This window comes from Daktulosphaira vitifoliae, unplaced genomic scaffold (genome assembly GCF_025091365.1).
Source record: "Daktulosphaira vitifoliae isolate Bord-2020 unplaced genomic scaffold, ASM2509136v1 Scaffold_4, whole genome shotgun sequence".
Taxonomy (NCBI): Eukaryota; Metazoa; Arthropoda; class Insecta; order Hemiptera; family Phylloxeridae; genus Daktulosphaira; species Daktulosphaira vitifoliae.
This window is the reverse complement of record NW_026099575.1, coordinates 1,673,059-1,685,531: the sequence shown is the minus strand read 5'-3', so window position 1 is coordinate 1,685,531 and position 12,473 is coordinate 1,673,059. Positions and strand designations below refer to the sequence as shown.

The 12,473-nt window shown below is 23.1% G+C and overlaps 1 protein-coding gene across 3 annotated transcripts in view; it reads right to left on the bottom strand.

Moving 5' to 3' along the window:
* LOC126903866 (forkhead box protein N2-like) overlaps window positions 1-12,473 on the bottom strand; it is a 28,169-nt gene that overhangs the window by 10,995 nt on the left and 4,701 nt on the right. Inside the window, exons 1-6 of one of the 3 annotated variants that reach the window (XM_050682400.1) lie at window positions 8,998-9,101; window positions 8,627-8,753; window positions 4,255-4,387; window positions 2,407-2,561; window positions 1,059-1,271; window positions 739-994 (exon numbers count right to left, since the gene is read on the bottom strand). In XM_050682400.1, the coding sequence (XP_050538357.1) occupies window positions 739-994; window positions 1,059-1,271; window positions 2,407-2,561; window positions 4,255-4,387; window positions 8,627-8,753; window positions 8,998-9,011 (898 nt within the window). In that variant the 5' untranslated portion in view covers window positions 9,012-9,101. Of the gene's footprint in view, window positions 1-738; window positions 995-1,058; window positions 1,272-2,406; window positions 2,562-4,254; window positions 4,388-8,626; window positions 8,754-8,997; window positions 9,102-12,473 lie in introns of those variants that run through there. The other 2 variants (XM_050682402.1, XM_050682401.1) reach the window with 2 other exon arrangements.

Here is a 12,473-nt window from a genome sequence, read left to right as displayed (position 1 = left end):
ATACTATCTTTTTTGTAATTACGTTTATAATTAACTTTATGGTTTTATTGGAGAGGTTGTATCAATGAATGTTCAACCACAGGAGATTTATTAACTTCTTGATTTTTAAAGTTACTTAAATGTTCTTTTAACCTGTCCCTTATATTTCAACGAAAAATTTATTACAACTTTCATATTGTATTTATAAATGCTCGTTTTACCCCCTTCTTCTACTTTATCTTTAGGATTACCTGATAAATCTCTTAAATTATTACTTTTAGATGCAACTAAAGTAATACCAAAATTCTTAAAAATTTTAGTTAATCCATTGGAAGTTCCCGGATAATATAAAATGAGCGACCAAATTATTAATTGTTTTTTTACGCCTAAACATATTTTGTGGCTTTTTGAGTTAAATATTTTTTATATAATTTTATTTTTAAATATTTTAACACAAGTGATCAATTTTTATTCAATTTTAAATAAAGAGTTTCTGAATTATTATTAAGTTCTAGAAATAATACACTTGCTGTTCTTTAATTTAAACGTCTAACTAAAAGACAAGTATTTAATTTCAAAAAGTGAACTAGTTATACTCATAAGTTACTTATGCATTATCATTAGAAACGCTAAAAAATTTTTAAATAAATTTTCAATATTTTATATGAACATTTTTAATGTTAAAATTTGAAACTATTTCACAATTAATTCCTAAACATGTGAAATAAATATTAATCAATTAAGTATAAATAATGCTACCTTTATCATGAACAATGCGTACATGTGGACCATGTTTTAAAACCAACATTGCAGTTGCTGCATCTACATCGCTCACAGTCGATATTTCATCATCATTGTGCTCATTTTCTACACAATATCGCAAAGATTGATTTATAGAGTTGGATGTTACTGTCTTTTTATTATAGCCTTTGGTATAAGGAGTTTTTTGTAATGCTTGAATAAGACATGGCCGGTAAGACGGTTCAACCATCCATAGTGATCCTTTACCCAAATTCTGTTGGATTAATACTAATTTATAATGGGTTCAAAGTAATTACAATAATAAAAATAACACTAACTGGTGCTTTTTCTACTTTTTTAAAACACTTATTAAGAGACAAATTATGTCTAACACTATTTTTCCAACCAGTAGGTGCATTTTTGTAGTATGGAAAATGTTCAACAATCCATTCATAAATATCTTTTACTGGTAATGCTTTTTTTGGAGAATCTTCTATTGCCATGAAAATTAAACATGAAAACGAGTATGGTGGTTTTGATTCAATATGTATCTATTAAAACAAAAAAAAAAATCACTGATAAATTAATGTTTAAATTATACATTAAATTTTATTAATAGGCCTGGTAATAATTAGAGCCAATTTTTTAGTTGTAATTTAACTATGTTTTATAATTAAATATCAGACCATAAACTGAAAAATTAGATACAATTATCAAACAATAATTTTTTTTTAATGAAAAATTAAGCAAAATTTCTTTAATTTCTTATCTGACTAAAATTAGTATTAATATTGAAACTATTAAAAAACAGTTTTAGTAATAAATTCAAAAGGACTAAGCTTTATATTTTTTCATTTTAAAGTATTCAACTTTTAACGCCCTTTAAGTGTCCACCGATACTAATCATAAAATTATATCTACAGATGTAAAACTGATAGATAAATTTATTAACTTAAAAAAATGATATAAGATCAATATTAAATAAAAGTTATTGCATATATTAATATTTCGCTTCTTTTGTATATGGTACAGTAATTATCACTCTGCTAAAAATGAATTATTTTATAATGATGGAGTTTTAAGCTCTAAAGACTCTGTGTAATTTTCAATAATTCAAAATTAAAACATAATGTAAGATTAATATTTCTCCAGTTTACATCGGTAATATCTATTAATTCAATTATAATAATAACTTATGAATTTAATAAATTATAATAAAACACAATTATAATTATATATAATTTAAGTTATAAGTTATAGATTTTTATAACTGTAGTTATTCAACTATAATTAATACACGTTTCCTGTTAAATTATTGTAAGGTAGAACAGACACCAAATATTTGGAATAAAGGAAATGACGATAGCTTCATATAAGTAAGTGCACTAAATGACTAAAATAATTAAAATCAACTAAAATATTAGAACAATTTACTTATGAAGAAATTTAAATTAATTCATAAAAATAGAGATTATGAAAGTGTTTAAGTTATCTTAAATTGTTACAAAATCTAGAATATTCACAGATATTCGGAAACATAAATATATCCTTTTATTTTATAAATATATTAGAAATTGTTTAAAAAACCGTTCTCATTTAATAGTTAATTATTTAATTTTTAACTACATTGCGTAATCTTTTGTAGGTTACATAGAAATATATATATATATACTAACTTATACTTACTTTTGGATCGTAGCTTGATGATCGTAAAGCAGATATTTTAGATAGTGTAGATACAGTAGACCAGCATCGTATTGGCGATCGTGATTTACTGTTAGAGGATTTAGAGTCACAGGAAGCGTCATCCACATAATCAGATTTGGGTAGCTCATGAACTCCTTAAAGAAAATAAAAAATAAAATGACAATTATGCCATATTAACACTTTAATTATGTGTAATAAAAGTAATATGTAAAATAAAGTTACAGTTTACAATCGAATGATCAATGAGTAGATGATGTCAAAAATGAATTTTCATGTTGTGTCATTACTATTTTCTATAAAAAGTCATTTAATATTTCTCTTAAAAATATTATTATTAAGGTTTTACATTAATTTTAATTAAAGATGGAATTAAAACTCAATAAAAATATTAGTATATCAATTTTGATAGAAATTGAAAAAAATTAATTTACTAATAGATAAAACAGAAAATTGTACCTTTCAACTAACACTTAGTGATCCTCTATCAATGTACGCTTACTGTTACATTTCTATCAAATGATTTTATAATATAACACTTTAATAAACGAATAATATTGTAAATAAATACTATTAAATAATTTTATTCTCGTGTAAAGTTCGACTGTCTTAAAATTCTTCAATTATTAATCGAACGCTGAATTTAATACTATCAAACAATTTTTCTTTGAAAATAAAAATAAACTTTATTATAAAATTATTTTAGATTAATAGATTTTTTTAGTGTAGCCATATTACGGTTCCTCTTATTGGAGATTTTTTTTTTAACAATTATTGTCTACGGAACACAAAATCACATTATTAATTAATAATCTCCTTCTTATTTTACTTTAAACATCTGAATATTATTAAAATAGAACTAACAAATTGTAATAGTTTTTAAAGTAACTCTAATTAAAACAAGAATTAAACTACGATTATCATATAGTCTAGGTCTTCCACCAACAAAATATTATACATTATTATTATCGAAAGCAGTTTAAAAAAACAACCTTTTGTTTTTTTTATTTATTAAAATTGTGTAAGATGAATTTAGTTTTATTTTATCTTTAAGGTAATTCTAAGATTTTATTTATACCATCCAGTAAATGCCGTATGACCTAAAAATTCAAAAATGATTTTATTGTTTAAAAATATGATAACAATTAATATTTATACCTTTTACACACCTAAATTCGTATATTGATGTACTATTTTGGTTTAATCTTTGTTCAGAGCTAGCTTGTTATTTAGAGATAGTTTAGATCTTATATACGTGGTCGGAGAAGATGGAGTCGGGAGTTAACATTTAGTTAACTAAATCTTCTAACCTTAGAATAATTTAGTATTTCAATTCATATGATTACTTAACTTATAATAACTTCTTCTACACGAACAAAGATCTTAGAATTCCAACGGTCAACTAACTAGTTAAATTCTATTACCTTATTTTCCACTTTAAACTAAAATACCACACCAACTCAACCACTTGTAAAACAACTTCACTAACCTTACCTAAAAATACTGACAGAAGGCTAAATTATAGTTGTCCAAGAGACCTACTGATAATTAAAAAAAAAAACTAACACAATAAATTAAGTTGCCGAGTGGCACCACTGGTTGTTCCTTAATTCTATTATACGTGTCATTTGCAAATAAATTTTTTTATAATAATTACTTATTGAACAACTGTGTATAGATTGTAAATTTTTAATAAAAAAAAATTCTTATATTAAATCTAATTGATTTTAATTAAGTAAGAAATCTTATATTTAATTTAGAGTCCCTATGAAGAATCGTGTACACGCATATTTTATATGATAAGACGAAAACAATATTTAAAAGTCAAACCTTTGAGCAAATTTTTGTTATTTAGCCAACTTAGTGATGTTAGGTCATCGTCCTCGTGGCTAACCGTAGACGAGTTGCATTTATCTTTCTCATCATCACCAATAGATACATCTTCAGAAGACAGTTGTCCTTCCTACGTATAAAATAAATAAAACAAATGTATATTATAAAATACAATTGCTGTAGCAAAGTAATAATGTACTAAATTCGAAATTAAAATTTGATAAAACTGATAAATAGAAATTATTGATCAGCAATTTTTAGAAAGATATGGGTTATTAAATTTTTTTGGCTAGCAAAGTTTTTCTTACACAGGTTGAATGTTACAAAAAACACAGTGGAGTAACAACATAATGGCGATGCATAGTTGAAATAAGTATCGATAATAACTGACAATAATTAAAATCACTATCATAAATAATTAATATGCAAATTTGTAGATAGTGCTTAATTTTTTGAAAAAATCGTTAGATTATACCAAAATCAACACCAACCCGGGTATGTAAAGTTATAATTATAATATTTATAATAAAAATGTTTGTTATAACATAATAATAAAAAAGAAGTCCGATTATCGAAAAAATAATAATTATTTTTAAATAATTTTTAATTATTATTAATTATATATAATTTATATATATAAAGGTTGATTCATTAAGGATAAGACACTCGTTTACTCAGTAACTATTGAAAATTTAAAATTTTTGGTAAGGAAAATATTGTTTGATTCAAAAAACACTACAATAATATGTAGTAAAAACATGATATTTTTCATCCCTTCAAGGTTAAAAACATTAACTTGAGTTTTTTTAAATGAGAACACATATTTTGAATTTAATAACATTTTTGAGTTTTTAATTTAATAGCAAATGGCATTTGAATTTTTAATACAACTTTATTCGTTTATTAAATATAAACACTTAAAGTTTCAAATTTTTGAGTTAATATACATGTATAATACACTAGGGATTAAAATTACAGGTAGCTAATTGGTTTTTAATGACATCGATATTAGCAGGTACAAAGCATTGTTATTATCAATGGTAGTAAGGCATATTGTTGTGAGTTTATAAATACACAAACTGACAATACAGAATGTATATTTATTGATAGTCATAATTGATAATGAACAATCCGTGACTGTGACAGCAATGTCATAAAAAAACAATTAGCTACCTGTAATTTTAATCCCTAGTGTATTATACATGTATATTAACTCAAAAATTTGAAACTTTAAATGTTTATATTTAATAAACGAATAAAGTTGTATTAAAAATTCAAATGCCATTTGCTATTAAATTAAAAACTCAAAAATGTTATTAAATTCAAAATATGTGTTCTCATTTAAAAAAACTCAAGTTAATGTTTTTTAACCTTGAAGGGATGAAAAATATCATATTTTTACTACATATTATTGTAGTGTTTTTTGAATCAAACAATATTTTCCTTACCAAAAATTTTAAATTTTCAATAGTTACTGAGTAAACGAGTGTCTTATCTTTAATGAATCACCCTGTATATTGATATATTGATGTTGAATAAAAGAAATTGTAAAAAAGAATTTACAAACAAAAATTTACAAAAAAAAATTTATTGATTCAAACATTTTTCAAAAAGTTATAACCATAAATTTTAGAACCAAACTCAACCAACATCATTGTGCTACTATTTTTTTTTTAATTTCATATTTATGTTTATACTTTCAACCAAACTAAACTTTTTGAAAAATGTATGGATCAATAATATGTTTTTTTATTAATCCCTTTTATCCTACATAGTTTGTTTTAAATAAGACCATTCCCCTTTATACAGAAGGTTTCAAAACTTAAATTACATGTATAAAAAGTAGCGTTTTTTTAACATAATTTTGAAAATATTCTGGAAATACTGTTACTTTTATCTGTATTTTAAATTAAGGATTATTTAATATACTTTTATTTGAAAAAAAGTTTGACTATTAGACTAATTTTTGTGGTAAAAATTGTAAAATTCAAAAAATTTAATAAATTGTTGTACAAAACATATTTAAATTTTTTTGAAAAATTAGTGTAAATTGCAATAATGTAAAAATAAAAGGGTATTAGGGGAATAATCACTCATAATTGTTTGTTATACTATATTATAATATATTTATTTTGACTTTCAACTTTTTCTGAGCACATTATTTATATTTGTAGTAAGGCTACACGAATACTAGGTTTTTGAAACGAGTTTGAAGTGAATAATATATTATTGTAGTTAATTATATTTTATATATTAAAATATTATAATTATATTTTCTCTCGTTAGATCGGTTCTTCAATATGCATTTATAATTCGGTATCCGTATCAAACAGGTGATTTTAATAGAATCTACACAGAGATTTATTTTACTCAATAATAATGGGGACTGTTCAAAAATGTTCGTAATTTTCATCTCCGATATGCATATGTTTTATACTCATTCCCAATGAGAGATCTATTGTCATTTCTTATCAATAGAATGCTTCTTCTATGTTATACAATTAAAAATTTGAATTTTTTTCTGACTAGTTTTAATTTGTTTGTTTTTATATATTTAGGTTTTTTTTTAATAATTAAGCCTCTATGTATTTTGTATTATAGTAATATTGAATTAATTTGTATATCAACTGGACTAATTATTCTTTTGTTGATATAATCAATATTTATATTATTCATCGTAATTAAAAAGTTATATTATATTAATAAATATTGAACTAAATAAAAATAAATAATACTTTGTGAGACAAATAATTAAATTATTTTGGTGTAAATTGTCAAATTAGGTGTAAGCATTAAGGTTTCTGTATAAATTCAATCCACGTAATTTATTCTAGAATCAAAATAAAATACAAGTAAATAATTTTTTTATATATCTACTGATCAATAATCTCTCATAATCAGTTGATTTACAGAAGCCTTTTATGAATTGGAAAAAAATAACGCCTTAAACTTCACGGTCAATATTTTTATTGAGTAGCGTTATTTAACAAAAAATTATTTTGTTAAATAAATGAAATAGTTTAATTTTTAGTAGGTTAAATAAGCATAGAGTCCAAGTATATTAAAAATACGTTGCTGACCACTTGATAGTTGTCCAAATACAAAACTTTTCTTTGCGTGTCTTTACTTTTGAATTTCTATTTATACTGACCCCTCGTCTATGCTTAAAAATAAATCTTTGTAAGGGTTTGATCACGGTCCATTTTAAATGACGACGATACATAAAAAATAGTTATCTCCAGAAACTATGCTATTTATTTTTTATTAGGCTTTTCATTCATTAGTAGATTATTAGTTTTAATTTTGTACTTTATCTATTCATATAAAACAGAACATTATTATTTAAAATACTATATAATAAACATCATGTATACTATGAACATTTTAATTTAAGTTACTTTATTATAAATAAAAGTTTAAAGGTTTAATACAGGAAGAATGGCAAAGCAAAAACATTTCTTCCCGAATCTACTAATTGTACGATTAAATCAAATCAATACTCATAAATTCAATAATTTAAAACCTATAAAAATTGTACTGAATTTGATGCGTATTTAAAACACATTTTTTTTTAAATTTATTATGTTCACCAAAATTACACACTTTTTGAATTAAGAGGTTTGATTAATTCTAAAGGAATGCCAACGGAACGTTTTTCTCTTTAATCATATATTACATTAAATAAACTTTAACTTTAAATAATTTAGAATAATTTTAGTATTCTGTTACTATGCGAAATATTTCAAAATAGGTAATTTTTTTCAAAAATTGTATGAGTTTTTGCTTTAATGTGCAATAACTCTTAGAAAACTAAATTTAGATAGTTTTTCTTTTTCGTCTTAGTTCATTATATTAGCTTTGATACAATGTATGTTTAAAGAATGTAGGTTTTTGGAATATTATCAATTAAAAAGAAAAAAATGTTGATATAATTTTCAAGCAGTACCTTAGATATTATATTTTATAAAGAAGCATGTTGTCAGTTAGTCAAATTGATGTCCTGAAATTCATAAGAAAATAGAATTTAATGTTCCTAATAATATTACTTGTCATGCTATATCATTTCTATTAAAGGTACGCTCCTATAGTTATGTTAAGTTTAGATTGTTGTACTGTATGTTATCGATTTGTAGTAATTTTGATTCTTTTTTCTCTATAATGTAAATTAATCTAAATTTATAATAAATAGTAATTTTTTTTTTTTTTAATAATTTACTATAAATATATATTAAAATTTTAATTATGCTTTATTTTGTCTTTACGATAGTATTCATTAATAATGAATAAATAAATAAGTTGAATAAAAACAAATAGAAAAAAAAAGATATCTAATCAAAATATTTGATTTTTTTTCATAGATATAGCTTACCCGTGTCGGAAATATACTGGCAGGTACTGAAATGAAGACTGTGTTTAAAGAGGCTCCATAATTACTAAAAGCAGTTACGCCTGTCTCTTTATTGGGCTCTATTTGGTCTGGTGCCATGTTCCCAAAGCTGAAATTTTATTTTTTAGTTATAAATAATTATTGAATTTTTAGTTGTATAAAGTACGCATAAAAGTGTAAAATAGTCATAACTCTTAACCATAAAGCTGATAATAGAAGAATATTTTTTTTTTTTTAAATGTCATAATATTTTCTTTTGTATTAAGAAATGTATTCGTATTTAACGTTAACGTTAAACGTTAAACAATGCAGATTTTCAAAAGAAAAACTTAAAAGTTAGCTAAACTCATTACCTGTCATGGTACATTTATTTATATTGAAAACTTACAATCAATGGAATGTAATTTTTATAGACCATAAATTAATTTTAATAGAGTTTGATCTGAGTGTAAATAGTAACACACGGCGTATATGCGCATGTGCATACTGAAAACGAGAACACAGATAGCTTTTTTTTAGTGGGGCTACAATGACTCACTATAAGAACATAAAGAGTAACGTATCGCAATTTGTTATTAGACAAAAATGTTATATTTTACATGTATTTATGAAACTAATTCAATTTTTGTTTGTGTATTTCATACCAAAATATTAAATTAGGGCTTCAACGACAAAAAAAAGTAAATAAAAATATAAGTTAACATTTTATATTGACTAATAATTTATGCAAAAAATTATAGAGTATTATACAATATAAGTAGATTTAACTTAGAAATAATAATAAGCACAATGTAATGCATTAATACACAAGCACACATGTTGCATATATTTAGCTTCCATATGTGGCTAAGAAAATTTTGGTATTTTGATGATTTATCCTTTTTTTAAATTTTTATAACTAAATTAGTCTCATTGGACAATATCCTAAAAAATATGTCGAAATCCAGGAAAATACAGAATTTTTTCTGATGTTAAAAAAAAATTATTTAAGAACTTTTTTTTAGAGATTATAGACCTTTTAAATCCTGTAGATGCATAACAGCGTCAAAAGATAACAAATTGAATCCATATGAACTTATCACGTTATAAACATTTTAACTCAATCACCGTAAAAAATTATGGAGATTGACTAACTAAAACGTTAATTAATTTTTGTATTGAAAGATTAAAAAGAGGGAATAGAATACATTTATTTTTAAATCAGATTAAAATTTTAACTTTTAACAAAGTTGACTCCTAATTTTCGAAACAAGAACAAAACATATATCGTACTCCATACAAATAACACAAATCTCAAAAAACCTAATTTGTAATTTTCCAGCTTTTATATATTAACCTTGAGGTTAATATATATCATAAAGAATTAATTTTAAATAAGATATAATAAATATTTCTAAGTTGATTTTATGATCAAAATACTAATACTGCGCAGACAAGTTAGGTTGAAATGTCTATTTTATATTCATGGTTTATTGCAATAAAAAACGAATACAAGTAGTTATCAGCTGTTTACACGTTGGCCTTGGCACCGTTGCGTTGTAACCAATTATAGTATTCGTCTTCTACTTAAAATATTTTAACATATAACCAATAAAACAAACATTTTCATAAATTCTTAGAAATTTTTTTCAAACAATTAAAGAGCTATATTTACTTAAAAATATATAAACAATAATTTTTTTGAAAATAAAATATTTTTAATTATTGAAAGCGTAGTCACTTTCAAAAACATTAACATTTTTTTAAGAAAAAGAATAATTTAAAATAAATAAAAAAAAAACACAATATTATTTTTAGATTAATCAGGTTCACGATATAAGTATATACGTCATATGAACTCGTAGTAAATAACATACGTTTTAATTCAATTCATGTTTAAAGGTGTAGGATTTCTGAAACATTTACAAAAGATGAAAATGTTGACTTTGTACGTAAAAATTAAAAAAACTCTTTTTAAATCATCCATATAATGGGGAAATTATAAAAATTATTTCTATACATATGATCAAAAAAGTTATAGATATTTTTAGTGAATAAAGTGTATATTTTAAAAAATATTTAGTTAGGTTTAGTGGTGTAGTGAAGGATATATAATATTACCAGCTTCTTACATTTTGTAAATTATTTTTTTTTTCAAATTTTATTGCAATATCCTGATCATTGTCATGATCAAGGTAATCTTTGATATTAAAATAATGACTACGAAAATCAATATATGATATTAAATGTTCGGAATACCCTACAATACGAGCAAAAACAACTTAATCAAATATCAGAGTAAGTGAATTTTGGAGCAAGATGTTGTTTTTGCAAAGGTGTTTTAATATATTTATAAAAAATTATTATTATCATAAGTACGTGATACAAAGCTTATATACTGTTGGTTTATACTAGTTAGTACATACTAGGACTGCGCAATTTTCCCAATTAATCAAAAAAAATGGATTTAATCGATAGAAAAAAAATTTGCTAGTTGAATAATCGGATTTATCGATTAAATTGATAACTGATTATAACAATCATTTAAAACTATGAAAATACGGAGTGGTTAGATCACCCTTTGATTTGCGAAAATCACTTATTATCAAGACAGTGATGATTTAGTTCATAAATGTAGATAACAAACTATATTGCTAACTGTCCTATACTACCTATCTAACCAAGTGAAGCCTTTTTCTTTTAAGCCAAACATTATTATACTTCGTGAACAAATTTTTTGTTATCATTAAAAAAGTTGTTAGTAACAAATTTTTATTTAATAACAAAAATATATTTGTACACGACATATAAGGAATGATAATGTTTGAAGCAAAGGTTCTCAAAAATCTTCAATTGTTTTTATGAGTTAAATATCTAATTTATTATCTAAATCTGTAATTTAACTTAACCAACAAAAATGGTAAATACCAATTTTCTTATAGTAGGTTTATATATTATCAAATAAAATTTAAAAAAATAATAAATCATTGAGAATTATGATTTTTTTAGGTAAATTTAATCATTTAAATCGATCCATCAAAATTATTTGTTCAAGTGATTGGTTCACCAATTATTTTCTTTTTCGAGCTAATTAGAATACTCATTGGTAGATTCATGGGTCACCTTAAATCATCTGTTATCTAATACTTTAAATAAAATACGTTAGTTGATGTTTTGTTAGATTCATTACATAATTCAAATACTGATTATAATAAAGTCAAAGATAACGGTTGTCTTTAAAAAAAAAAAAATAGGGTAAATGCCTATTTTAATGTATATAATAAAGTTATTAAAATAGTAAAAGTATAATAAAATGGTTCTTATTAAAATTTTAAAGATCGACTTTTTCGATTCAAAATACTTCTTGCGTGCTAAACAAATACCATGGCAATGCTTTGGAGCCTTTTTTTATTATATTAGCTCATTCATTATAAGTCATTCATACTCCAAAAATTTCGGTGTTCACAACTTTTTATATTATTTAAACGATTTGTTTCCTTTAAAAAAAAAAAATCGATAAAATAATAAAAATAAAAGTTTGTTGATAAAATTATAAAAAAAACATGGTAAATTACTTGCGAATAGTACCGACCACGTAAATTATACATATGAAGATCTATTTTAAAATTTGTTTTAATTAATAGATTTACTGATTCGAAAATTGTTCAGTGAATTAATCATAAACTTATACATCTGTACACATTATGTAAAAGTATATGATTTTATGTGTAACTGATAATTACATTAATTCCTAACACATTTTTCCTAACATTCCTAACAAATTTCAATAATTAATAACGTTTCTAATACTTTTTAATTTATCTAATATTGACATATTATAAATTAAATT